This window comes from Cervus canadensis, chromosome 32, assembly GCF_019320065.1.
Source record: "Cervus canadensis isolate Bull #8, Minnesota chromosome 32, ASM1932006v1, whole genome shotgun sequence".
NCBI classification, from domain to species: domain Eukaryota; kingdom Metazoa; phylum Chordata; class Mammalia; order Artiodactyla; family Cervidae; genus Cervus; species Cervus canadensis.
Window position 1 is genome coordinate 29429512 of NC_057417.1, and position 26438 is coordinate 29455949.

Genomic DNA, 26438 nt, shown 5'->3' on the forward strand with positions numbered 1-26438 from the left:
GATAAGAATCATCTCCAGTCTGTCCCCCTCAAATCTCCCCAGTGCTTCCTACTTTGTAGCTGCCGAGTGACCTCTAGTCCTACAACACACCGTGCCTGTTCGTGAGTCCCCTTTGTGCACGCTGATGCCTCTGCCTAATGCCACCTCTCCCGTCTCTTCTGCCTGGCAAACTCCTCTTCATACTTCAAAACCCAGGTCAAAGGTGAAACCATCTCAGACGTCACCAGGAAGTTAGCCATTCCCTTTTCTGTGCTTCTCTATTGTGGCTATTCTTATCTCTTACATCACACATCTTATTCACTGCACAAAAACTGTTATTCCACCTTCCCAACTAAATGGTCAACTCCTTGAAGGTAGTGGCCGTTTTATACCCACCTTTGTATCCCCAGGGCCCGGCCCAGGCCTTGTGGCTCACAGCAGGCACTTGGCCTGTGTTGAGTCATTAGAATGAAGCACCAGTCCTTCTGTGAAGAGTTCACTTTCCTATTCCACTGGCAGTCACTTCCACAGCATGAGTCCCTCCTCCGCAGGAACCCTCAAGCCAGAGGGAGAGGTTTTGCTAAACGAGAAGGCTGATTTTCAGAACCCCAAACCAAACTGCGTTCAAGCAAACTAGAACCAAATTCAAATTTAGATCAAAGTCTTTCAAGCTCTTGTGACCTCCCCCAACAGTAAAATCAATGTCATAACTAGCATGTGTCTATATACATATCTATAAAACTGCCAACAAAATATTACCATGGAAGTTATTTTTTACTTGATTTTTAAAAAGGTTTTGACCTAGTAAATCAAGACCCTCATATGGGTTATCAACCACTCTGATAAACATTGCTTTAGATGACTTGTTTTATAAATAGGAAAAATCAGATCCTCCTACAAATATCCAAGCAAATAAGTGCTTATGACCTGTGTACCCAGTAAGTCAGAGGGAAAGCTTTTCTTTCCCACTCAGAACAGCCCAGCCACAGGGTGTGAAGGGCTCTGGACCACAGCTGTCTAGAACACTTTGGATCCCCCAGGACCATGAATCAAATGAAGCAGTGTCAATCCCTCCCACAACCTAATACAAAGGAGGCCCCATCGTTGTCTTTCTCTCTCCATAAGCCCTCATCCTTCCTGTGCCCAGGAACTACCAACAGAGAAGCTGATACTTTCCTCACACACAACTAGACCCCAGATGCTCGCCAGCAGGCAGGAGTATATACTTTATTCTCCCTGCCTTCTTATGCGAGGATGAAATATTTTAAAACAAACACTGGGATTGTCAGGCTTCTGCACTGCACTAACGTTTGTCTTATGTTGCAATGTCTGTAGGACAATTTATGCTCTTTCTATGAAAGCAGGAAACACCAGGGTTCCCCTCCTGTATCTAAATCTTCGTCAAGTTTCTTCCTATTCTCCTCTCCAGAATTTACAGGGCAGAGGCAGTGCAGCGGGATGGGTGGCCAGGCACCAACATAACTTGAAACTTTTTATTGTACAGGACAATGGCTACAGACCACAAAGATCCAAGAAGACCCACTGCTTGGGCCCAACAAAAGACGGTATTTGCCCTCTCAATTCAGAGTCCTCCGGGCTGCCAGGGGATGGGCTTTTTCCTACATGGCTCTGGCTGAAGATCCATGACAGTACTCAGGACAAGAAGAGCCACATCTGAGCCCCAGGTGTATGGGGGTGGGTGGATAAGGTGGGCCAGCCTCATCTCAGTTACTTGGGCGTGACCCTGAAGACGCGGATATGGATGGCAGAGTTGTTGCGGATCCGGGTCAGCGGCTCTCGTGAATCCGTCTCTGGTTCCAGCTCATCGACAAGTTCCACGGTGGAGGTATTGGCAGCCACTTGCAAGGACCCGAAGCTGCCCGCCTGCAGTTGTAAGGCAATGTTGATGGCCCGGTTGATGGCCAGGCCCAAGCCGTGGATGTAGATCTCACTGCATGCGTTCTGACCCCGCGCCCCTCCGTCCAACAGCTTCTGGCAGCGGGCCAGCTGCGCCTTAAAGTCAGTCTTCATGTTGACATAGATGTCATTGGGCCTCCGGGGCAGGCGGTGGGGAAGCCGCTTCCGCAGGGTGTACTCCACCGGGTCCAGCTCAGCCTCGACGGTCCCGCGGGGCTCTCGGTTTTCGGCCATGCTGTGCGCCCTGGCACGGGAAAGGGACGAGATCAGCCAAGGGTGAGGAGTGACCCACGCTTCCTTCCCCACCCGGTTTCCAGCCCGAAGGGTGCACACGGGAGGGGGCGCGCTCGACGCCCCTCTTCCCTTCCACTCTCAGTCCCCTCCCACTCACCTCCAGCTCCCGCAGCTCCCCCACCCTCAGTTCCCGGACAGGCATCACATCGCTCCCCACCTCGGGTCCCTCCACCGCCCCCTTTCCCCAGCTCTCCAGCGCCTACTCTCTCCGGTCCCCGTGTTCTCCACGAGCACACGGCCCGCTCCCTTGCCAGGCCACTCGAGCGTTGCGCCGACTGGCCGGAGTAGGTGGCGCTGCCCGCGACCACCGGAGCCCCAGCAGGGAAGAGAAGCGAGACGCGCCGCCCGGACACCGGAACGCTGAAGCCCTGCCGGCGCGAGGCGTCGGAAAAGGGTGCCGAGTGCGCACGCGCGCCCATCCCCAGCCACGGCTAGGCCCGCGGCATCCACGAATCGCCTTCCCGGCCTCCGTTCTCCCCGCCCCTTTCCTCAGAGCTCGCAAAACCGCGCGATGTGTTTGAATAACGCGAGGCTTCCGAGGCTGACGGGATCTACCACGTGTACGCCTCCCAGGCGGGGCGCGGAGGCGGGAGGCGTGTACCAAGTCCGAGCCCGGGGAGGACTTGGGTAGGGCAGTTCAGTTCAGTTCAGTTCAGTTCCGTTCAGTCGTTCAGTCGTGTCCGACTCTTTGCGACCCCATGAATCGCAGCACGCCAGGCCTCCCTGTCCATCACCAACTCCCGGAGTTCGCTCAAACTCATGCCCATAGAGTCGGTGATGCCATCCAGCCATCTCATCCTCTGTCGTCCCCTTCTCCTCCTGTCCCCGATCCCTCCCAGCATCAGGGTCTTTTCCAATGAGTCAACTCTTCGCATGAGGTGGCCAAAGTATTGGAGTTTCAGGGTAGGGCTTTTTGCGGCCAGTCCAAGTCCCCGGTTCGCGAGGGGTGGGTGGGTGGGAGGGTGTCCCCAAAGGGAGAATGGAGGAGAGGAGGCTATTGTAGGGGCTTTGAGAATTTGGGAGTCAGGGCCTTCCAAAGATGATAGGGAGGGCGCCGAGTTCCATAGAAAGTGATCGGGAAGGTGTCTGCGTCTGTTGCGGTCCCTCGGGTCAGGAGGCGTGGCAGAGTTGGCAGACCGACTTCCCGCCCAAGGTTTGCGTCGCCTAAAGACCGAGAGCGGGTAAACGAGTGCCTAGGCCCGGTACTTGTGGGAGGACAGCGCTCTGAGACCCCTCTGCAGTTCACGGGGAGCCGTCCTCCCATTCCTCTGGCAGGGCTGACTCAAAGGCCAATCCCTTGGGGACCGAGGGCTATGAGCCGTTGTGGTTGAATCACTATGAACTGCAGCTCGCTAGGCTTCCGTGTCCTTCACTATCTCTGGGAGCTTGCTCAAATTTATGTCCATTGAGTCGGTGATGCCATCCAATCATCTTATCCTCTGTTGGCCCCTTCTCCTGAGCCGTAAGCCTCCCCCTCCCAAGCCTTCACAGCTTGCTTGTGGCCCCCCCTGACCCACTCAGACCCCTCAACTGCCCTCCAGCTCTGCGGTCACTGCGACCACTCGGAAGCTGGGACGTGCGCCCCCTGGCGGGAAGCGGGGCGCAGCACTTTGGGGGATTGGTGGCTCCCCAAGACCACTGGGAAGGGGCTCTCTGCCCAGATTGGTTTAGCTTTTGGAGAATTACATTCGAAAATGAGTTAGACCTGCATTGGAGACCTCAACTACTCTCCTCTGAAGTTTCCTCATCACTCAAATAGGGATGACAATTCCCATCTTGCTACTGAGTTTCAAAACCCAATATAACCTTATAAACTGTAAGCCTACACGTGTGAATTGGCATTTTTATGTCCCCCCAGACCGCTCTCTTATTGCCTAGGGTGGCTTTTGACCCCATATGACTAAAGGTTGGAAAGAGGCTAGGCTCTTGCAAACTTAACTTCCCAGCACCATTTAAAGCCTGAGCTGCTTTTTTTAAGCTTCAGATTCTTATGTTAGGTGGCATTTATTTGGGGGTGAAGAGGAAAGGCTGGCTGCAACTCTTCTGTCTCAGTAGTGACATCTTAACTGAATTTTATATATATATATATATTTATTATATATATATATATAATTTGGTTGCGCTGGGTCTTAGTTGGGGCACATGGTTCTTCAGTTGCAGTATATGGGATCTAGTTACCTGCCTGGGGATGGAACCCAGGCTCTGTGCATTGGGAGTGTGGAGTCTTAGCCACTAGACCATCAGGGAAGTCCCTGAACTGAATTTTGATGGGCAAACAGGAGTTCTTCAGGGAACCAAGGAGTTTTCTGGAATCACTGAACACTATTTCTAAAACAACAGATGCATAATTTAAGTTTTCACCTTAAGGAACTAGAAAAAATAAAGCCAAAGGGAGAAGATGGGAGGAAATAAAAAGAGCAAATATCAATGAAACTGAACACAGAAGTAAACTCAAACTACAAGCTGGTTCTTTGCAAAGATCAATAAATTAGTAAGTCTCTAGCAAGACTGACAAGAAAGAACAAGAGAAAGAAGACTCAAATTATGATTCCCAGAAATGAAAGAGGGAACAGCATTAAAACCCCCTCACGTTATAATATTCTTAGAGAATACTACTAACAACTCTACATAGATGAATTCCACAACACAGATAAAATGGAGGCATCCCTGCTGGCTCAGACAGTAAATAACCTGCCTGCAATGCAGGAGGCCTGGGTTCAATCCCTGGGTGGGGAAGAGTCCCTGGAGGAGGGCATGACAACCCACTCCAATATTCTTGCCTGGAGAATCCCCAAGGACAGAGGAGCCTGGCGGGGTACAGTCCATGGGGTGGCAGAGTCGGACACTAAGCGACTAAGCACATACTGGCAATAAGCAATCAGAAGCCAAAATTTAAAATCATTCACAATCATTCCAGAGAGGGGGGAAGAGGGTGGAGGAAGGGAGGGGGAGGGAAAATATTTACATATAAGTCTAACAAAAACATGTACAAAATGTGTATGCTAAAAAATACAAAATGCTAATCAAAGAAATCAAAGAAGATCTAAATTAATGAAGAGATAGATATTGGAAGACCAAAATATTATGTCAGTGCTCCCAAAGTTTCATGCAATTCCTATGAAACCCCAGCCAAAAGTTTTATAGATGTAGACAAGTTTATTGTAAAATTTATATGGAAAGGCAAGGGAAGTTAAAGCAACTTTGAAAAATGAAAAGTTGGAATCACACTACCTGATTTTAAGACTTATTGTCTAAACACAGTATCAAGACAGTGTGGTACCTGCCAAGGGACAGGCACAAAAGTCAATAAAATGGAGTAGAGAACCCAGAAATAGGTTCACACAAGTACAGCCAGCTGATTTTTGACAAAGGTGCAAAAGCAGCAGAATGGGGAAAGATGAGTCTTGTCAACAAGTAGTGCTAAAACAATTGAATAAATAGGCAAAGAATTGAAATTGAATTCTCAGCCCAATGCAAAGAAATTAACATAAAATGGATGGTAGATCTAAACATAAAATGTAAAATTATAAAACTGTTAGAAGAAATATAGGAGAAAAAAAGTCTTCATGACATATAGTCAGGTAAAGAGTTCTTAGATACAACTCCAAGGGCACAATCCATTAAAGAAAAGAATTAACTGTACTTCATCAAAATTAAAAATCTTTTCCTCTGTGAAAGGCCACCCAGCCATAGTCTGGGAAGAAAATACCTGCAAATTGTATATCCAACAATGGACTTGTCTCCAGATTAGAAAACTCTCTAAACTCAAGCATTTGAAAACAATTAGAAAATGGGCTTGAACAAAGGGGTTTTTTTTAGCAAATAGGGTATGAGGATGACAAAGCACAGAAGATGTTCAGCATCATTAGCCACGACGGAAATGCAATTAAAATCATGATGAGATGCCACTCCCCACCTATTGTTTCTTCTGTTGTTTAGTCCTAAGTCCTGTTGGACTCTTTTGTGACCCTACGGACTGTAGCCCGCCAGGCTCCTCTGTCTATGGGATTTCCCAGGCAAGGATACTGGAGCGGGTTGCCATTTTCTTCTCCAGGGAATCTTCCCGCCCCTGGGATCAAACCCAAGTCTCCTGCATTGGCAGGCAGATTCTTTACCGCTGAGCCACCAGGGAAGCCCTTACCCCCCTATTAAAATGTCTAAAATAAAAAATTTTGGACTTCCCTTGTGACATCAATAACCTCAGATATGCAAATGACACCACCCTTATGGCAGAAAGTGAAGAAGAACTAAAGAGCCTCTTGATGAAAGTGAAAGAGGAGAGTGAAAAAGCTGGCTTAAAACTCAGCATTCAAAAAACGAAGATCATGGCATCCCGTCCCATCACTTCATGGCAAACAGATGGGGAAACAATGGAAACAGTGACAGACTTTATTTTATTGGGCTTCAAAATCACTGCAGATGGTGACCGCAGCCATGAAATTGAAAGATGCTTGCTCCTTGGAAGAAAAGCTATGACCAACCTAGACAGCATATTAAAAAGCAGAGACATTACTTTGCCAACAAAGGTCTGTCTAGTCGAAGCTATGGTTTTTCCAGTAGTCATGTATGGATGTTGAGAATTGGACCATAAAGAAAGCTGAGTGCTGAAGAATTGATGCTTCTGAACTGTGGTGTTGGAGAAGAGTCTTGAGAATCCGTTGGACTGCCAGGATATCAAACCAGTCCATCCTAAAGGAAATCAGTCCTGAATATTCATTGGAAGGACTGATGCTGAGGCTGAAGTTCCAATATTTTGGCCACCTGATGCAAAGAACTGACTCACTGGGAAAGACCCTGATGCTGGGCAAGATTGAAGGCAGGAGAAGGGGATGACAGAGGACGAGATGGTTGGATGGCATCACTGACTCGGACATGAGTTTGAGCAAGCTCCGGGAGTTGGTGATGGACAGGGAAGCCTGGCGTGCTGCAGTCCATGGGGTCACAGAGTCGGACATGACTGAGCGACTGAACTGACTGTGGTCTAGTGGTTAAGAATCTTCCTACCAATGCAGGGGACACGGGTTCAGTCTCTGGTCTGGGAAGATCCCATGTGCCACAGGACAACTAAGCCCATGCACCACAACTACTGAGGCCCATTGGCTCTATGCAGCCCGTGTGCTGCAACTACTGAAGCCAGCACGTCCCAGAGCCTGTGATCTGCAAAGAGAAGCCCCCACAGCGAGAAGCCAAAGCATCACAACTAGAGAGAAGCCCCCACTCTCTGCAACTAAAGAAAGCCCGTACTCAGCAAAGAGGACCCAGTGCAACCCCAAATAAAAATAATTTAAAAAAAATTTTTTTGACAATAGTAAGTGTTTATGAGAATGCAAAGAAATTGGATCTCTCATACACTGTGGAAATCTTCAATGGTCTGGTCACTCTGGAAAATAGTTTGGCAATTTCTTCTAACACTAAACTCACACTCACCACATGACCCAGCACTCACGGAAATTCACAAACTCGTACATGAATGTCCACAGCAGTTTTATTTGTAATAGCCCCAGATTGGGAACAATCCATGCATTTTTAAATGGGTGACTGGTTAAAGTGTGGTACATCCATATGATGGAATACTACTCAGCAATAAAGTTGGATCAAGGAGACTCGTTAGGCTGCTGGAAGACTAGAAACATCCTTGAACAATACTGGACCAAGCAGTTCATGGTTTACTGTGAAAAGCGAACAAGATGAGCGAGGCAGTGTAACCACTGCTCAGCGGGGAGCATGTAGAGGGTTCCGTGGACCCCCAAGGAGGCAAAGCCAATATAACCTTGGGGGATGCAAGGTTTTCCAAAGGAAGCAATGTCTAAGGCGAGGCAGGAATATCTAGTAGTGGGGCACAGATCCTGTGCAGTTCCTGGAAGGTTTGAGCTCTAGGAGATGGAGAAAACAAAGGAATGAGCAGAAGACTCAGAAAGAGAAGCTGGTGAAGTAGGAGGAAAACCAAAGGTGATATGGAAACCAGGTGAAGAAAGCATTTCCTGGAGGAGGTAGTGACCGACTGTGTCAAACACTGATGACAGGCCACACTGGATTTAGCAATGTGGTGATTTTGCATTGGTGACTTGACAAGCATTTACACTTGATCAACCAAAGAACTTCGCTCATGGCAGCAAGTAATTCTGAATACAACAAATTAATTGTAAGGCCCATTTTGTCTGATAATTAACAATAAATAAGCAGTGTTAATGAACTATCATTCCATTACACAGGCTGCCTGTCTTTTCACGATATCTAGAATGTTTTCCAAACTCTGACATATAAACTCTGACAGACACAGACATATAAACTCTGACAGATAAACATAAAGGCTCTCAACTTAGGTGGGTGAAGCCAGGTATTGTAATACACTGATCTGACACTAAGATGGTCCTTACTTTTTGCATTTCATGGAAGGCAAACACCGCGGGGGAATCTGCCATTAGAAAAAAAGGCAGAGAGGTTGGCTGTTCAGTCTTACTTGAGACCTCTCTTAAACCGAGATATTTCACAGCACAGTATTCTTGCCTGTGAGAGAGTCCCATGGACGGAGGAGCTGGTGGACTACAGTGCATGGGGTTGCAAAGTCGGACACGACTGAGCGACTTCACTTCACTTCACCTGAATAAACAAAAATCTTAGGTCCAAGTGATTTCCTCATTCAGAAATTTTTCTTTAATTTTGTATAGAAAATTCACAGCTCTGAATTATGTCATTTCGCAGAGGCTGCATATACAATTCAACTTCCACAGTGTCACCGGCAGCAGAAGCATTCCCACTCTATAGCTGGGGCGTAATTACTTGGCCAGGATCACAAGCTGGTACACAGGGAACCCAGGGTGACTGATCACTCACTCCCAATTTTCCACCCTGGAGTCTGGCGTGCTCTCCCTAGGAAAGTACTCCTCCTCAATCAAAAGCATTTTCATGGGGACTTTCCTAGTGGTTAAGACTCTGCACTGCCAATGCAGGGGGAGCCCAGGTTCGGTCCCTGGGCAGGGAACTAAGATCCCACATGCTGTGGGGTGAGGCCAAAAGATTAAAAAAATAAAATCATGCTAGCAGTCAAAGCCCTAAACTTTTAAGTTCCTCTTCGCTTCTCATCCAACGGGCAATCCAGGTTGGCAATCTTCTCCCATCAGCCTGGACTGTCACTATTCTAAAGCCGATGCCCACTTTTCTCAAATCTACCCAAGTCCTGCCCTTCCTGCTCCACACAAGCCACCACTGTCCCTGACTGCCTCTACTTCACAGGGATCCCCCTTTTCCCCTGTAACATTTCTCTACTGTAACTGACAATCTCATGTTTGCTAACTAATAATTAAAACATGCTAAGACCTTAACAGGGAGGCCTGGCATGCTGCGATTCATGGGGTCACAAAGAGTCGGACACGACTGAGCGGCTGAACTGAACTGAAGACCTTACTCAGAGGGGAAGACACAATCTGGAAAAGTGAAGAAACAAAACAGCAACAACAAAAGTTGTGGAGTAAGAAAAAAACAGCTGCCATAACTGAGAATCTTTTTCTATGAGAACTTGACTTGAGATTGGATTCTGCTGATACATTTTCATACAGTATTAACAATCTGAATCTCCTGGACTCAGAAGGCCCTACTAGCTAACATTTGTGAAGTGCTTGCCCTATGCCAAGTACTGTGTTCCAGCACTTTACCATACAATCTAGAGACTCAGAGATTAGTAAAGTGCCCATGGCCATAGTCTGGAATGGATACAAGCCCTCAGCTTTTATCAAAAAATATATTTATTTATTATTTGGCTGCAGCGGATTTTGGTTGCAGCCTGCTGAATCTTTAGTTGTGGCACGTGGGATCTATTTCCCAGGCCAGGGAGTGAACCAAGGCCCCCTGCATTGGGAGCAGGGACCCACTGGACCACCAGTGAAGTCCCAACAAGCCCTCGCTTTAAACAGTTGGATTTTGCAGCCTCTGAGCAAGCAGCTTCACTGACTACAATGAGACAGGAATCCTGATTGCAAGAAAGTCAAGGGAACTGAAAAAAGCAGACATGAAAACTGCAAGTGCACAGAAGCCTGGGGTGTGCTCCGCGCAAGAACAAAGGGCCTTCCTGGTAGCTCCCGAGGTCCGCGATCCGTTTTGGCACCACACAGAGGGCTCAAGTTCCAAGTTTGAATTTACCTTTCCTGGTCCTGAGGATTACATTGTTTTTGGTAACGGCTGTTTTAGAAAGCTGGGAAGTGAGAGTCTACATTCTGGAGTAACTTCCAAAGAAAACGGTGAAAACACACGCAAAACTTTTTCATCCTCATAAAGTTTAGGAATCGGAAAAGTCATTCTTGAAAACCTCCTTTTTAAACAAAGACGATGTCAATCTACTTCTTGTGTTTGCATAGTAGTTTCTCTCTTGCCAAAGCCTCTCACACGCACCTATTTTAATTCTTTCAGCACTCTGGAAAGGGAGTGGAATGGGGGCCGGGGATGGGGCGGAGAAAAGCATCAATACCTTACTATATAATAGAAACTGGGGCCCGATAGCGTTAAAGCGTTAAATCCTTTGCCCCCGAGGTCTAGGGGCCACTCAGTGGAGGAGTCAGATAGAAACTCCAAATCTCACCAACCAGCGCTGCCACGGACAGTTTCTAAATCATTCGGCTCCTCGTTTACTTCATACACCCCGGGATATCTGACGAACACACCTCCGGGTTGTATGTGGTCTCCTTCAACCCAGGCGGGCTTCCCGGAGGAAGCCGACCGTCCGGAGATTGGCGATGCGGCCAGAGACGGCCTTCGTCGCGATGGTCGCGCGTCACGTGCCGGGGGCTGCCGGGGAGCACCCCCGGGACACCCTCACCCCCCCCACCCCCGGCCCCGCGGCAGGCCGGGTCACGTGAGGAACCGGGCTCCCGGGTCACGTGCCGGGGTCGGGGGGGTCCGGGGGCGGCGGGCGTCCGGGCCGTGCCCGCCGGGCAGGCGGGGAGCGCGCCAGGCCGTGCGGGTCGGAGCGGGCCGGAGCCGCGGAGGGGGCGGTGGCGGTGGCGGCGGCGGCGGCGGCGGCGGCGGCGGCGGCGGGGGCGGCCCCGCGTCCGCGTCACGTGGTGCGAGGCGGGCAGCCATCTTGCTACAAACACAAACAGAGAGGAGCGGCCGCCGCGGGAGCGCCAGCGCCCCCACCCCCGCCGCCGCCGCCCCCCGGCCCGCCGCGCGTCGCCAACGCCCCGGGACCGGAGCCTCGCGCCGCCCGCCCGCCGCGGTAAGCGCCCGGCGGCCCCGCGGACCCCCAGCCCGCGGCCGGGCCTGGGCCAGGCCCGCCCCCGACGCCGAGGCGGCCGCGCCGAGCCTGCGAGAGCCAGAGCGGGAGCGGGGCCGCCGGCACGGACCCTCCCCCGTCTCCTCCCGAGGCCGCCGCCCCCGCCGTCCGGTGCGCCCGCCTCCCAAGCTTCCCTGCTGGTCCCTCCCCTGCCCCGCGCGGCCCGGGCCCCCGCGCCGCCCCGAGGGAGGCCGGCTCCCTCCCGGGGGCGGCCGCCGGCGCCCCCGCACCTGGCGCCCCCTCCCTGAAGGGCACGCCGTCCTCCCGGGCCGGCCCGCCTTCTTCCCACCCCCGCGCTCCTAACGGTCGCCCTCCGGCCCCTCGGAACCCCGGTCTGGCCCCCCCACCTCCCTTCGCCTGCATCCTCCGCCCGGGAGCCTGGGACCCCAATGCCCGGCGCTCCCCGGAGATTTCGCCCAACGTGTCCCCGGGTTCTTCTCGGCATGAGCTGGGCCCGGCGGGTCTTAAAGTGCAAGCGATCCGTGACTTTGGCTAACGTGGAAGCCTCTTCTCTTAACCACAGTACCTCGACTGGGTCTGCCCCTACATTTCAGCGAGCGATTAATGCTTGGTCATTGGGGTCTCCTTCCTCCCGCTTGCCCGGCCGAGTGAAACACCTCAGTCTGTCCTGTGGCCGGGCTGGGCCCTTCTCAGCCCATCTCTCCTGATGCAGTAGCTCCCCAGTCACGGCCCCTCACACTTTGACTGTTTTTTATTTTTTCAAGTTAACTTCAAAGAGACCCTCACCTCGCAGGTCGTACGCAGTCACTACTAGAATTCCCATTAAGAGTCCAGGTCTGGTTCATCATACGGCCGGGCCTGGCCCAGGAAGATAGATGCTCAGCCGGTAATTGTTAGCCCAGCTCTTTCCTCCATTCACCCCGGTCTCACTCCCCTCTTGCTTCTCATCTCGGCTTTTCCAGTGATCAGCCTTCACAGTCTCTTTGCTGCCCCGGGAGCTGACACTCGGTTGCAGTTTAGCCCCCGCTCCTGGCTTTGCACCTGGAACACCTTGAGTACTTACAGGCTGGTCCCCTTAGCTTCTCACGGTGTGGGACTTTGCTCTCTGGTCCTTCATCTGTACCATTTTCTGTGCTGTCCCAGGCCACCTACCCTCACACCAGCATCAGTCTTAGTTCCTAGATGGCAGGTCCGGTGTGTCATCGGGCCGGGTTGAAACAGATCTGGGCTTTGTGTTGCTGTCATGGCAGGGACCGGGGACCTTGAGGGTCCCATGTGGTGGCAACACTCAAGTGAGTTCTGTTCTTTGACTCCTGGCCTGGGTTTCTCAGCTGGTGGATGCGTCAGTATTGTGTGTGATTTGATGGATTAAAGGACCTCTCATTTGTGCTGGTTTCTACATCTGTGATTGGAGTTTGGGATAGAAAAAAAAAGCCCCACTTTCGAGCAGAGGAGGTGAGAAGAGGTGGTTCTGGGAAGGATTTTTTAAATGCTAATGAGAAAAATGGTTTAAAACTCACAAAGTATGCTTGTGAGTTTGGGGTGGTTCCCGCCGAGCGTGTGCCCCTTCTCCAGGCTCGGGTAGGGTGTCAGAGACTTCGGGGTCTCCTGTCAGGGCAGCTACAGCCTCCCTTCCTTGTTTTCCCTGGCTGGAGCCCAAGCCTCAGCAAGTGGGCAGAAGGGATCAAATGAGGTAAAGTGTGAAAGTGCTTTGAAAACTGTTAACTACTAGACTCCTCAGGGTATTGTCCTGACAGCCCAGAGGGCAGAGCTGGGTTAACATACCTGCCAAGAGGAACACAGGCTTGCACCTCTTTTTAAGCCTGCGAGTTCTCTTCCTACCACGAGTGGAGACTCTTTCTTTCCACCCTGAGAAAGGGCGGAGTCACCTCCAACAAGCTTGGGGCTGGGCGCTTGCTCAAATGTTGGGGAATTTGGGATTCTACTTCTGTTAATGGTGGTGCCTTCCTGTGCCAAGGCGCATTACTCTGGATTGGGGCTAATTTTAGGGGTGATGGAATGAGGAAATAATGTTCTTAACTTAGTGTGTACTGGGACCGCCTAGTCTCTGGATCTTTTCCTTCTCCTGTGATTTCGGAACGCGGGAGAACAGGCTCCCCTCCTGTTCCTCAAGCCTGTTGGTGAACACCAGGTTCAGTGTCCTCTCCCTTGGACTCCGGTAGGGGGCAGCCTTTTAATGGCAATAATTCAGATGCCCTAGGGAGGGAGGGTATAGTGAGGCTTGAGAAGGCGAAGGGGTGGGGAGGGTTGTGGATTGATGAGGCACGCAGATGCTGAGCGGTGGGGGCTAAGCAGGACACCCTTAGATCAGATAGCCAGGGAGGGAGGCTGTCTCCAGTCCTCTGCCTGCCACCTCCCGCTCTTTCCTTCACTGGGAAGGGATCCAAATGCTGGGCTTTGAAAGTTTGTGATAGACTTGGGACAATTTTGTTTAATCTGTTCTTTTCTGGAGGATTTCCCTCCTGGCGGGATTTCAGATTTCTCTCATGGGACAGTGTAATTAGGGGATGATTCCCTTGCTCTTCAGAGAGGGGAATGAACTGGAGTCAATTTGGTTTCCTTGTCTTCCATTCTTCCCCCTAAACAGACAGTGGGTGTGGTTATCCCCTGCCCGAGGCGTACAGAAGAGTTTCTTAATTCTGCCACTATTGTTAATCTGTGTGTGTGTGTGAGTGTGTGAGAGTCGCTCAGTCCTGTCTGACTCTGCGAACCTGTGGACTGTAGCCCGCCAGGCTCCTCTCTCCATGGCATTCTCCAGGCAAGAATACTGGAGTGGGTTGCCATTCCTTTCTCCAGGAGATCTTCCTGACCGAGGGATCGAACCAGGGTCTCCTGCATTGCAGGCAGATTCTTTACTGTTGAGCCATCAGGGAAGCCCCTAGATGTTGATAATTTGGGTCCAGATGATCCCTTGTTGGGGGACATCTGTGGCTCGTAGGATGTTTAGCAGTGTCGCTGACCTCTGCTCCTGAGATGCTGGTCGCATTTCCCAGTCTCACCTACCAGAAATGTCCCCCAGGATGTGCCCTGGGGAGCAGCGTTGCCCCCACTTGAGAAGCAGTGGAAAAGGTGCATGCCTGTTTGGCACTAGAAACCACAGGGCGCTTGTGTGCTGCTCGCGGTCAGAAGAGGGGCCAGGCAGCCACCGGCTCCCGAGGCCCAGGCCTCCGCTGGCTGGGCCCGCCCAGACCCTCGGTTTTTCTCACGGCTGCTCTGCGTCCTTGCGCCTGACTGCCTCTCTCACACCTGTGCAGTTTCCCTGCTTCTCAGCCCAGAGTCAGCCGCCGTTCCTCAGTTCGCTCCTCACACGACAGAGAGGTGACGGCCCGAAGAGGAGAGCGCCTGGCGGCCAGCCGCCTTCCCACTCCCTGGACAGGCGGGAGGGTGAGTCGTCCCCTTTCTGTCCCTGCCCCGCCGCGGGCTCTTCCTCCTGTCCGCCTGGGAGATGGGGCTCTTCTGGGGTGGCCTGGAAGAGGCTCAGAACAGCCTCTCCTGAGTTTGTTAGGAAGTGGGGTGTTTTTCTTGGAATGGAGAAGACTTCGGTATGGGAGAGCTATCCCCATATGTCTTCTTTTTCCCCTAAACCTTTTTAAAATGGTGGTCAGATGTAACATACACCATTTTAGCCATTTTTAAGGATACAATTCTGCAGCATTAAATACATTCATGTTGTGCAGCCATCCACCTCATCCCTGGAACTTTTTCCTTTGCCCCCTTTCAGCTGAAACTGTCCCCCCTAAAAAACAACTCCCACTCCTGCCTCCCAGCCCTGGCACTACTGTTCTTCTCTGTCCCTCTGAATTTCACTCACCTCGGCATCTCAGGTGAGAGGAATTAGCCAGTATTTGTTCATTTGTGACTGGCATGTTTTACTTAGCTAATGTTTTCAAGATTCATCCACTGGGTGAATTCCATAAGGCCTGTAGCATCCACAGACTTAACTGGCCTCCACCGTTCTGGGAGACTGAGTCAAATTGAGTGACAGGAAGAACTTTGCAACAGGCTTGTCTTCTGATGGCGTATTCACCGGGGTGGGCTCCACCTCCAGAAGGGGCCAGCTGAGGCTGATGCAAAGGAGATGCCCGCGCCGGGGGAGACCAGCCCTGCTCTGGGTGGTGTGCAGCGCTGCATCTCAGCCTAGGCTGCTGGGGTTCTGGGGTGGGTCCTGTGTCTGGGGTGGACTTTGCTTCGTTTTCTGGCCTGCAGCTGTGGTCGAGAGCCACTTCCCACGGCCCCTCAGGTGGAAACCCTTCTTCCCCCTTCCTTCCCAGAGCGGTGGAGTCTCGGAGTTGATGGGAACTGTGGAGGCACTCCGGTCCAGCCCCCGCCCCAGCCAGTGAGGGAGGCCCTTGCACACGGCTCCCTGAGACCCTGCCCGCCTGCCCCGTGCTCGGAACCACCAGGGATGAGCCACCTCCTGACAGCCCCTTCTGCTGTTCCTTAGAGGGACAGGCCACTGCCACCGCCCTCGCGCTTCTGTCAGCCTCAGTGACTCTGACCTTATTTCTGCTTTATGGTGAGGGAACCCTCTTCCTAGCTTACAGTGACGCTGTCCCCTTCTTGGCTCTTTGTGCTTATGATCAGGCTCTTTCTGATCCCAGGGAAAGGACCTCGGTGTTGATCCTTGTTTGGTGAGTGAATCCTGGGCATGCTGGCCAGACTTGCCTGCCTGCAGCCTTTGGTGTGCCGCCACCCCGACCTCCGCCCCCCTCCCCGCCCCGCCTCTGGCTCGGTAATGGCCCCCCTGCTCCCTTTGTACCAGGTTTCTCCCCCAACTCAGTCTCAGGATTCTAGCTGCCAAGCACCCAGACCTGAGTCTTTTCAGGGGAGAGGTAATTTTGCTCCCACATAAATTTTTTCTTTTTTTTTTTTTTAATATCTATTTATTTGGCCACACCAGGTCTTAGTTGCAGCATGTGGGATCTAGTTCCCTGACCAGGGCTCGAACCCCAGGCCCCTTGCGTTGGGAGTGCAGTGTCTGAGCCACTGGACCACCAGGGAAGTAACCCCCAGATCAATTTCTAATTCTCTTAACCAGCCTTTTTTCTCTCTAGAACATTTGTGATTCCAGTGGGTTTTTTGCTAGTTTGTGTGTGTTTTATCTTTGTCCTAAACATCATGTGTGAGCTTACCTGGTGGCTCAGATGGTTAAAAGAAAAAGTCCACCTGCAATGCCGGAGACCCGGTTTGTATCCCTAGGTCAGGGAGATCCCCTGGAGAAAGGAATGGCAACCCACTCCGGTATTCTTGCCTGGAATCCCGGACAGAATCCCATGGACAGTGGAGCCTGGTGGTCTACAGTTCATGGGGTTGCAAAGAGTTGGACACGACTGAGCAGCTGACACGAACATCACTTGTAGGCCAGCCCCCCTTTACTGAATGCCGCGGCCCTTGGCGTTCTCTGCCGCACCTCCAGCTCCTCCGTCAGGCTCTGCTGAGTCAACTCACTACCTGGGAGGCCTGCTGAGCAGAGGGCGGAGATGAGGAGGAGCCAGGGCTGTGGTCCCCTGTGCTCCCTAACCAGCAGCTTCCAGGCACCTGTGGGCCTTCCTATTATGTGAGACAGGAGGGCTGAAGGCAGGGAGGTCTGTCTGACCATTCACTTAAGCCACTTTATTCTTTTTGCTCCTCGTTAAGGATCTTTCCCAGATGTGAAGGTCCCTCCCTGGGCACTGCTCTGCTCAGACCAACATCTGGTTGCCCAGGGGTCCTGGCTCACCCCAGCACAGGCTCTTTCTTGGAGAGGGCCCAGCCCCAGCCCTACCTGCTTCCCCGGGCAAGGCTGCCAGGTGAGTCAGGCCCAGAGGGAGGGCATCCCTCTGTGGAAGCTGGCAGGGGCTCTAGCTGCCTATCTCCTCCCCTCCCCCAGGCCTTCCCCCAGCGTGACTCTTTGGGTAACTGATGGTGTGAGTGACACGTGGCTGGCTTCGGTGAGTCCTTAGTGAGCCCGTTACTGTGTCCACTTAGGTGACGGCCTAGTGCTCTCCCTCTCGGGCGCTGGGTGTGCCATCCCCAACACCTGGCATCCCCTGTGCCTCCACAGGTGTTTGGAGAGTGAACACCGGGTACCCCCTCCCCTGCTCCTCCCCACCAACCTCTGGGACACGCCCAGCTCCACAATGGCAGCGGAGACCCTCAACTTTGGGCCTGAGTGGTGAGTCAGGCGTGCTTAGTGGGGCATGGAGAAGCCCGGGAAGAAGAGGGCTGCTCACATTCCCGTCTCTCCCTTTTGCGTGTTCCTCCTCCAGGCTGAGGGCTCTTTCCAGTGGTGGCAGTGTGGCCTCCCCACCCCCGTCCCCCGCCATGCCCAAGTACAAGCTGGCCGATTATCGCTACGGGCGCGAGGAGATGCTGGCCCTCTATGTCAAGGAGAGCAAGGTAGGTGCGGCCCAGGGCGCGGGGCCCCGGCTAGTGGGGAAGGCCCAGGAGCATGCATACCTCCTGCCCGATCCACAGGTCCCTGATGAGCTGCAGGACAAGGAGTTTGCTGCCTTGCTGCAGGAGGAACCGCTGCAGCCCCTTGCGCTGGAGCCGCTGACTGAGGAGGAGCAGGTGGGGCCCAGCCCGGGCAGCTGCTAGCGGGGGCGGAGGCTGTGTGGTTCTGGACGGGGGGTGCTCGGGTGCCTGGGTCCTCACTCCCACCCCTGGCTCCCTCCTCAGAGAAACTTCTCCCTGTCAGTGAACAGCGTGGCCGTGCTGAGGCTGATGGGGAAAGGGGCTGGGCCCCCCCTAGGTGGCGCCTCCCGTGGCAGGGGCAGCACGCGGAGCCGAGGTAGAGGGGTCATGGCGTGCTCCGGGGCGGGCGGGCTTGAGGACCTGGGGGGTGATCGGCAGGTTTCCCACGCGCCCCTCGCTCCTCCAGGCCGCGGCCGCGGTGACAGTTGCTTTTACCAAAGAAGCATTGAAGAAGGTGAAGGGGCCTTTGGCCGAAACCCCCGGGAGATCCAGCGTAGCCAGAGTTGGGATGACAGGTGCAGGCTGGGACAGGGTGGCAGAGAGGGCCCCACGGAGGGAGGCTTGGGTCTTTGTCATCAGAGGACTCCGGGAGACCTGCCAGATTAGCCCTGGTCAGAGAGCTCTGTCCACGCTCTCTGACCCCTGTGGCCTTGCCTTTGGGCTCCCTTCCAATCCCAGTCCCCCTCCCACCCCCCACTTCTCTCAGGGCAGAATGGACAAGGTGAGCTGAGATCCTGCAGGGAGGGAGGGACTGGTCCTCTGACCCACACCTTTCCCTCCCACAGAGGCGAGAGGCGGTTTGAGAAGTCGGCCAGGAGGGATGGAGGTATGCAGAGGGGCCAGGGTGGTGGCCGGGCCCTGCCGGTTGTTGAGAGGGGGTGGAGATTGAAATGGCTGACCCAGGTTGGGGCCGTTTCCTGGGGGAGGTGGTGGGGGCAGGAGTGCTGGGCTCTTCTTTCCCCACAAAGTGTCTGATAAGAGCCTTACAGGGACCATGGCCGCCGTCCACTGACTGTGTCTTCCCCTCCTGCCCTGCCCCCAAGCACGCTCCGGGTTCGATGAGGGAGGGGCTGGCCCAAGGAAGGAGCACGCCCGCTCAGATAGCGAAAACTGGCGTTCTCTCCGAGAGGAGCAAGAGGAGGAAGAAGAAGGCAGCTGGAGACTTGGGGCAGGACCCCGGCGAGACGGTGACCGCTGGCGCTCCGCCAGCCCTGGTGAGATGGGGGTCAGGTGGGCGTTGTGGGGGTGGGGGGGGTCCTGGTGATCAGCAGAAGGGTGGAGACTCTGGCTTGATTGGGTACCGACTCTCCTTCCCCCACTTTTCCTGCCCAGATGGCGGCCCCCGCTCTGCTGGCTGGCGGGAACATGGGGACCGGCGTCGCAAGTTTGAATTTGATTTGCGAGGGGATCGAGGCGGGTGTGGTGAAGAGGAGGGCCGGGGTGGGGGGGGCAGCTCTCACCTCCGGAGGTGCCGAGGGCCCGACGGCTTCGATGACGACAAGGACGGGCTCCCGGAGTGGTGCCTGGATGATGAGGACGAAGAAATGGGCACCTTCGATGCCTCCGGGGCCTTCTTGCCTCTCAAGGTATCTGCAGGGAGGCGAGGGAGATTTTGTTAGAGGTTGGTGGGCACCTGCCTGCCCCAAGGGGGGTCCTTTCATGGCACTATTCTCTGCCACTCACCTCCCTGTCGTATCCCCCCACCCCGTGCAGAAGGGCCCCAAGGAGCCCATTCCTGAGGAACAGGAGCTCGACTTCCAGGGCCTGGAGGAAGAGGAGGAAGAACCTTCCGAAGGGCTGGACGAGGAGGGGCCCGAGGCGGGTAAGCCTGTGGGGTGGACACCTGCAGCCTCGAGCTGGGTCTGCGGAGAAAGGCCGGTGTGGACAGGGCGTGTGGAGGAGCCTGGAAACAGTAGGCCTCTGTCCTAAAGGCCGAGTGTTAGATGAAAATCAAAGCAGAATCAAAAGGACCTTTGAAAATCACTCGAATCTGTGGAAGACGGTGTTAAGTCATTGGTAGTGTGTCCGCAGCCCTGGACAGCGGTGCAGATGCGCGGCCTTACTGCAGGAGCAGAAAGGAGTGTGCAGAGGAGCCTCTGTGGTGTCTGCTCACCAAACCTTGGGCGTGTTGACCAGAGTTGTGTGGGTGGACTCAATACCCAGAGGCTCTTCTGGCCACAATCATACAATCTGTGCTTAGTCACTTTTCAGGCCTTCCGGCTTGCTTTTGAGTTCTGGTAATTACCCTTGGTTTTCAGGTGGGAAGGAACTGACCCCACTGCCTCCTCAGGAGGAGAAGTCCAGTTCCCCGTCCCCACTGCCCACCTTGGGCCCACTCTGGGGAGCTAATGGGGAAGGCGATGACCCAGTGGAGAAAGACCTGCCTGCAGCTGAAGGTAGCCTGAGGGCAGAGCCACCATCTCCCTGGAGCCTGGAGCTTGTGGGGAAAGGGCTTCCCATTCCTGTGGGAAGGAGGCTGCAGGGGAGTTGGTCGGGAGGTGGGGGGGGGGTGGGGGCAGTTAGCACCCACTTTCCTGGAGTAAGGGTAGTGGATGGGCACTGTCTTGCCCCCTTCTCTGACTGCCCTGTCCCACCTTCCCTTCTTGGCTCTTTCTAGGAGATGACATGAGGGGAATGCAGCTGAGTCCTGGGGCGGGCTCACCCCCCGGCCCACCAGATCTGGAAGATGATGAAGGCTTGAAGCACCTGCAGCAGGTGTGGGGCGGGGGGGAGGGATGGAGGCGGGCTTCGAAGGCTCTGGGAACCCTCCCCTGCAGGGAACAGAGAGTCTTGGTTCTGTCTGTCCTCGATCAGGTTCCCACCTTCTCCCCATCTTGCCCGCCATGTTCAGACCTGATTTCCTGACCCCACCCCCTCAGCCCCAGCCCCCTCTGTGTTGGTGGAAGTGGGCAGTTGAGCCTTCCCTCTTCCCCTGGGCTCCCAGGAGGCGGAGAAGCTCGTGGCCTCCCTGCAGGACAGCTCCCTGGAGGAGGAGCAGTTCACAGCCGCCATCCAGGCCCAGGGCCTGCGCCACTCTGCAGCCGCCACTGCCCTCCCCCTCAGCCACGGTGCGGCCCGGAAGTGGTTCTACAAGGACCCGCAGGGCGAGATCCAAGGTGCACAGGCTGGGGGTGCGGGTGGGGCTCGGGGACAGCACCATCTTTGTCATGGGCTTCTCTGGCGCACCTCTCTGACGGTGGCTGCCCTCCCCTTGGCCCAGGCCCCTTCACGACCCAGGAGATGGCAGAGTGGTTCCAGGCGGGCTATTTCTCCATGGCCCTGCTGGTGAAGCGGGGCTGTGATGAGGGCTTCCAGCCACTGGGTGAGGTGATCAAGATGTGGGGTCGCGTACCCTTCGCCCCTGGTCCATCACCTCCCCCACTGCTGGTGAGTGTACCCCCTTTGGCGCGGAACAGGGACGGGAGGCAGGAGTGTGACGGAGGGCAGCGGTGGGTGCAGAGCCAGATGGGCAGAGCCCCGGGGACGCTGTGGCCTCACTCAGGGGAACCTGGACCAGGAGCGGCTGAAGAAGCAGCAGGAGCTGGCAGCGGCCGCCTTGTACCAGCAGCTGCAGCACCAGCAGTTTCTCCAGCTGGTCGGCAGGTACGGGGCTCCTAGCAGGGCTGGTCAGCAGGGCCCATGCTGATGCGGGGCTGGCCTGCCTCACACGCACGCTCCTCGGCAGCCGCCAGCTTCCGCAGTGCGTGCTCCGGGAAAAGGCAGCTCTGGGAGACCTGCCGCCGCCACAGCAGCAGCAGCTCACCGCATTCCTGCAGCAGCTCCAAGCTCTCAAACCCCCCAGGTGCGTGGGCTGCCATTCCCGCCCTGTGTGCCCGGGGCTGAGCATGTGTGTGGCCTGTCTGTACCTGATGGCCCTCAGGTGGTGTGGGGAGAGGGGCAGACGGGAGGAGGCTTCAGGGCGCTGAGCTTCAGTGCTTTCTCCCCAGGGGTGGGGACCAGAACTTGCTCCCGACGATGAACCGGTCCTTGTCGGTGCCAGACTCGGGTTCCCTCTGGGACATACATACCTCAGCCTCACCACAGTCAGGTGTGTGGCCCGCGGCTGCCCGCCCAGCCTGTCCCAGGTCTGGGAGTCCCCTCTCCACCCCCGAAGGCCCCCAGTGGGTGGGGGGCCGGGGGCCGGAGCTCCCCTCTGCAGCTGCCTTTGCCCCCGCAGGCGGTGAGGCCAGTCTTTGGGACATACCAATTAACTCTTCGACTCAGGGTCCAATTCTAGAACAACTCCAGCTGCAACACAAAGTGAGTGGGCCCCTGGGGCCGGAGTCCTTGGGTGTCAGGGGCCAGGCTATGGCCAGGACAGCCTGGTGTCTGATCCCGACCCGCCAGTTCCAGGAGCGCAGAGAAGTGGAGCTCAGGGCGAAGCGGGAGGAGGAGGAGCGCAAGCGCCGGGAGGAGAAGCGCCGCCAGCAGCAGCAGCAGCAGGAGGAGCAGAAGCGGCGGCAGGAGGAAGAGGAGCTGTTCCGGCGCAAGCAGGTGGGGCCCCGCCCGCCGCCGGCTCGGAGTGGGGTTTGGGGGGCGGCCCTCACAGCGGCTTCTCCTCCAGGTGCGGCAGCAGGAGCTGCTGCTGAAGCTGCTGCAGCAGCAGCAGCAGCAGGCGGCGGCCGCCGTCCCCGTGCCTCCTGCACCCAGCTCCCCGCCCCCCCTGTGGGCCGGCCTGGCCAAGCAGGGCCTGTCCATGAAGACGCTGCTGGAGCTGCAGCTGGAGGGCGAGCGGCACCTGCATAAGCAGCCCCCGCCTCGGGAGCCATCGCGGGCCCAGGCCCCCAACCACCGCGTGGTGAGCAGGCTGGCGGGCACCTTCTGGTCGGCTCCCAGGGTGACCCGGGGTGGGGGGGCGCACGGGTCCCTGTCGGACTCCGGAGGCGCGCTCTGCCGTGAGGCCCTCACCTCACCCTGCCTCTGCCACCTGAACGCACCTCCCCGCTCAGCACCCCTGAGCATGTGCCCTCCTGTGTGGGTCACCCTTGACTTCCTGCCATCTGCAGCAGCTCGGGGGCCTGGGCACCGCCCCCCTGAACCAGTGGGTATCTGAGGCCGGGCCACTGTGGGGCGGGCCCGACAAGAGTGGGGGCAGCAGCGGCTTGGGACTCTGGGAAGACACCCTCAAGAGCAGCGGGAGCCTGGCCCGGAGCCTGGGCCTGAAGAATAGCCGCAGCAGCCCCTCTCTCAGGTGGGTGCCGGGCCCTGGTGGGGTGGGGCGCGGGCCTCCTGAGGGGACACCCCGACTCACCCCGTCCCGCGCAGTGACTCGTACAGCCACCTGTCCGGCCGGCCTGTGCGCAAGAAGACGGAGGAGGAAGAGAAACTGCTGAAGCTGCTGCAGGGCATCCCCCGGCCCCAGGACGGCTTCACCCAGTGGTGTGAGCAGATGCTGCACACGCTGAGCACCACGGGCAGCCTGGACGGTAGGGGCGGCACACCTACCCCAGGGGGCCGGGCCAGGGGATCCAGATGCCGTCCCGTGGGTCCTGACCCCCCATCCTGCCCCACAGTGCCCATGGCTGTAGCGATCCTCAAGGAGGTGGAATCCCCCTATGACGTCCACGACTATATCCGTTCCTGCCTGGGGGACACGCTGGAAGCCAAAGAATTTGCCAAACAATTCCTGGAGCGGAGGGCCAAGCAGAAGGCCAGCCAGCAGCGGCAGCAGCAGGTGAGGTTTCAGAGCCCTGGCTGGAGGCGGCGAGGGGCCCAGAGTCCCCTGACCCCTGTCTTTCCTCTCTGTTGCTTTGCAGGAGGCTTGGCTGAGCAGTGGCTCCCTGCAGACAGCCTTTCAGACCAACCACAGCACCAAGCTCGGCCCCGGGGAGGGCAGCAAGGCCAAGAGGCGGGCGCTGATGCTGCACTCGGACCCCAGCATCTTGGGTGAGTGTGGAGCGGGGAGGCGGCTCCTTCCTCAGAACCGGGCAGGAGCCTGGATGGGCGAGCTCAAACCCAGCTTCCCCTGGCTTCAGGGTACTCCCTGCACGGACCTTCTGGTGAGATCGAGAGCGTGGATGACTACTGACCAGCCCGTCCCACCAGCACCCTGGGCTGTAGGCCAGGGGTAGCAGCAGCGGCTTGGACCCCTCGGTCCCCAGTCTGCAGGCTCCTCACGGGGAGCATAGGAGGAAGCAGGGGCAGGGTCCCCAGCACTTGTTACAAACCACACGATGCACCTTAACTCACCCACCACGAGGCACTTTACAGATTGGGGGAAGGGTTTTTTTTGTTTGTATTTTTGGTTTTAATTTTAAATGACATTGAAGGAAACATAGGAGAGACAAAAAAAAATAGTTAAGAAGTAGACTCTAAGCACTCCCTTTCCCTTTGTCGGATAGTGGGAGTGATAATGGAAGATCCACAGAGGTTTTTGTTTTTTGGGTTTTTTTTTTTTTTTTTAAGAAAAAAGAAAAACAACAAAAAAAAATGGTTAGGAGACTGAAAGTAAAAACACACTGTTATCTGGGGCACTGGGGACATGGCCCACGGACCTTCCTGCCTGGCCCCTGAGGCTGCACTTACCCTCCCCGCCCCAAGGCGGGCCACTGGGGTAACTGGAAGCTGGGGCGCCAGCAGTTTGCACAGCGAGGCCCCCTCAGCCCCGCCGGCCGGACCCGCTGTGAACGGCCCCCTTGTGCTGTGACTGGCAGAGGTGTCTGGGGCCAGGGGGCCTGGCCAGAGTAGCCCCTTGGCTTTGCTGCTTCGGGGAAAGTTGCACAAATGCGTGAGGCCGCCTCGGCGCCCCAGGCTGCCATCCTGCTTTGGCCGACGGAGTGAATGGGAGAGGGCCTGTGGTGCCAACCTCATCTGGCTGTCGTCAGGCCGGCAGAACTCCCACTCTGGCCCTGGTGAGGGGCGCCCCCGGCCGCTGCCATTCAGGGGGCCGGCCTGGGTGTGAAGCTGAGAGGCCCGGCTCCCTGCCTTGCCACATGAATGTATTCCCTGGGCCATGAGCCCCTGCTGCGCCCCCGCCTCAACCCTGAGCAAGGCTGGGGCAGAGCAGTTCCTCCAGGAGCTGGAGAGAGGCGCCACTCAACGACTGTTGTTTCTCCTGTGAAGGGGGCAGAGGCGGGGCTGAGGAGGCCCTGGGAGTGGGCTGCTGGGGGCTTCGGGCTGCAGCGGGAGCCCCCCCACCTGCAGCCACCTGTGTGGGATGTGGACCACCCAGCTCTGCCCTGCCCCCTCTGTTGACCAAACGGGAGTGGAGTGAGGGACCGCTCCCTCCCTGCTCCCCTGACGTTTTTTAAATGTTGGGTTGGGGGGGGCGGTGTCAAGAACGGGAGTGTCTCTCTCCTGGGTCCTCTCCTGGGTCGGGGTAGGCTGCCCTTCACCAACTTCTTATTCCCAATCACCTACCTAGGTTTGTCTCCATTCGTGGGTTTTCTTTTTTTAAGTTTGTTGTATCTTTTGAGTTTCTCATCTAACTTCTCCCATGGACCTCATTGCTCAGAGCGCAGTATTAGGGCAAGATTCTGCCACTGCCTCCCCTCCATGAATGTATTTATCCTTCCTGCCCTGGGGAAATGGGGAGTAGCCCCCGTTTTCTTTCCCCATCTATCCCCAGAGAGACGACATTTTTTTCTTTTTTTTTTTTTTTTGCACCAAAGTGGCAACTGGGTCAGTGTCGGGGGATAAAGCTGGCCTCGGGGGTGGAGGGGCCCCCTCCACCTGCTTCTCCCTGGTTTCAACAGTGTTAGCGTCCGTGAAAAGACAATATTGTATTCTCTCTAAAGCAATAAGGGGGTGATGGGCCAGGGGGAAACGTCTTGCTGCTGCTGGCCCCCCAGCTCCCCCTTTCCTCAAGCCAGTGTTTGGTGGCATTAGAGGTGTGGGGGGAGTACTGTTGTGACTGAATGTAACTGCCCCCGCCCCTGCCGCAGCCAATGCAGGGGGAGGGGGGGTGACACTCTTCCCCGTCTCTTCCTTCCCCTTCCCCCCCAGCTAAAGAGACTTTGAATTTAGGGGGCCCTTGAGCCTGGAGAGGCCTTAACCCTGTGAGGAAGTGTAGGGGGAGCCCTCTCCCACCCCCATCCCCTTCTGAGAGTGGTCAATGTTTACAAGCCCCTGAGCCCCCCAGCCCAGGGACTCTGCCCCTTGCTGTCCTTCCCCAGCCCGTCTTCCTGGGCCCCTGCTGCTCGCCCGCCCGTCCTGGGGTTGGGGTGGGTGCAGGGGCCATTCTGTAACCTGTCGTCTGCCTTGTACCCACAATCTCCCCCACCCCATGTGACCCCTTCTCTTCTATCTGCCTCTGTAAATACTTCCTCCCAATAAAACTTGGTGTGTGTTCTCCCCATCTGCTTCTTGAGTTTTTTCCTTGGGCGAAGGGAATGCTGGGAATGACAGACACAACTCAAAGAGCTGGGAATGAGCCTTGGGTGGGGGGCAGCCAGACCAGAAACCGGAGCGCTGTGCCTGTGGGATGCCCATGACCTTCGACCCAGAGGAGGTGGTCCTGCCTGTGATCCGGCCTCTGACTGAGGAAGCCTCTGACTGAGGCAGCGTGTTATCCCCCTGACTGCTACTCGGGGGCACCCCCACCCCC

At 55.7% G+C, this 26438-nt stretch overlaps 2 protein-coding genes across 9 annotated transcripts; one reads left to right on the top strand and one right to left on the bottom strand.

The window, feature by feature from the left end:
* Nucleotides 1–1458: 1458 nt before the first annotated feature.
* On the bottom strand, nucleotides 1459–10984 carry POP7 (POP7 homolog, ribonuclease P/MRP subunit). Of its 4 annotated transcripts, none has more exons than XM_043455094.1 (2): nucleotides 10845–10984; nucleotides 1459–2140 (listed from the first exon to the last, which is right to left on the bottom strand). In XM_043455094.1, the coding sequence occupies exon 2, from the start codon at nucleotides 2128–2130 to the stop codon at nucleotides 1708–1710; it is 423 nt and encodes a 140-aa protein (XP_043311029.1). In that variant the 5' UTR covers nucleotides 2131–2140; nucleotides 10845–10984; the 3' UTR covers nucleotides 1459–1707. The 4 variants fall into 4 exon arrangements, with proteins under 4 accessions (XP_043311029.1, XP_043311030.1, XP_043311031.1 ...); XM_043455095.1 differs by lacking the exon at nucleotides 10845–10984 and adding an exon at nucleotides 10763–10780; XM_043455096.1 differs by lacking the exon at nucleotides 10845–10984 and adding an exon at nucleotides 2394–2654.
* Nucleotides 10985–11142: 158 nt separating this feature from the next.
* Nucleotides 11143–26189, top strand: GIGYF1 (GRB10 interacting GYF protein 1). Of its 5 annotated transcripts, XM_043455089.1 has the most exons (31): nucleotides 11143–11398; nucleotides 12210–12302; nucleotides 14692–14821; nucleotides 15709–15953; nucleotides 16039–16068; nucleotides 17075–17226; nucleotides 17307–17367; nucleotides 17481–17591; nucleotides 17686–17815; nucleotides 17894–17989; nucleotides 18098–18209; nucleotides 18300–18408; nucleotides 18679–18719; nucleotides 18937–19107; nucleotides 19226–19479; nucleotides 19607–19715; nucleotides 20152–20289; nucleotides 20511–20608; nucleotides 20838–21009; nucleotides 21114–21280; nucleotides 21396–21496; nucleotides 21579–21695; nucleotides 21841–21941; nucleotides 22071–22153; nucleotides 22241–22387; nucleotides 22458–22691; nucleotides 22900–23084; nucleotides 23159–23319; nucleotides 23407–23567; nucleotides 23650–23779; nucleotides 23869–26189. In XM_043455089.1, exons 8-31 carry the CDS (start codon nucleotides 17557–17559, stop codon nucleotides 23919–23921), a joined length of 3105 nt encoding a protein of 1034 aa, XP_043311024.1. In that variant the 5' UTR covers nucleotides 11143–11398; nucleotides 12210–12302; nucleotides 14692–14821; nucleotides 15709–15953; nucleotides 16039–16068; nucleotides 17075–17226; nucleotides 17307–17367; nucleotides 17481–17556; the 3' UTR covers nucleotides 23922–26189. The 5 variants fall into 5 exon arrangements, with proteins under 5 accessions (XP_043311024.1, XP_043311021.1, XP_043311025.1 ...); XM_043455086.1 differs by lacking the exon at nucleotides 12210–12302; XM_043455090.1 differs by lacking the exon at nucleotides 12210–12302 and having other exon boundaries at nucleotides 22903–23084.
* The last annotated feature ends 249 nt before the right edge of the window (nucleotides 26190–26438 follow it).

Excerpts from the sequence above, each read along its gene's own strand:
- GIGYF1 (XM_043455089.1), top strand. The coding sequence starts at position 17,557 with ATGGCAGCGGAGACCCTCAACTTTGGGCCTGAGTG. Across the intron at positions 17,990-18,097 it reads CGCTGACTGAGGAGGAGCAG|AGAAACTTCTCCCTGTCAGT; the intron begins GTGGGGCCCAGC and ends CTCCCTCCTCAG. Across the intron at positions 20,609-20,837 it reads GCTTGAAGCACCTGCAGCAG|GAGGCGGAGAAGCTCGTGGC; the intron begins GTGTGGGGCGGG and ends CTGGGCTCCCAG.
- POP7 (XM_043455094.1), bottom strand. The coding sequence starts at position 2,130 with ATGGCCGAAAACCGAGAGCCCCGCGGGACCGTCGAGGCTGAGCTGGAC.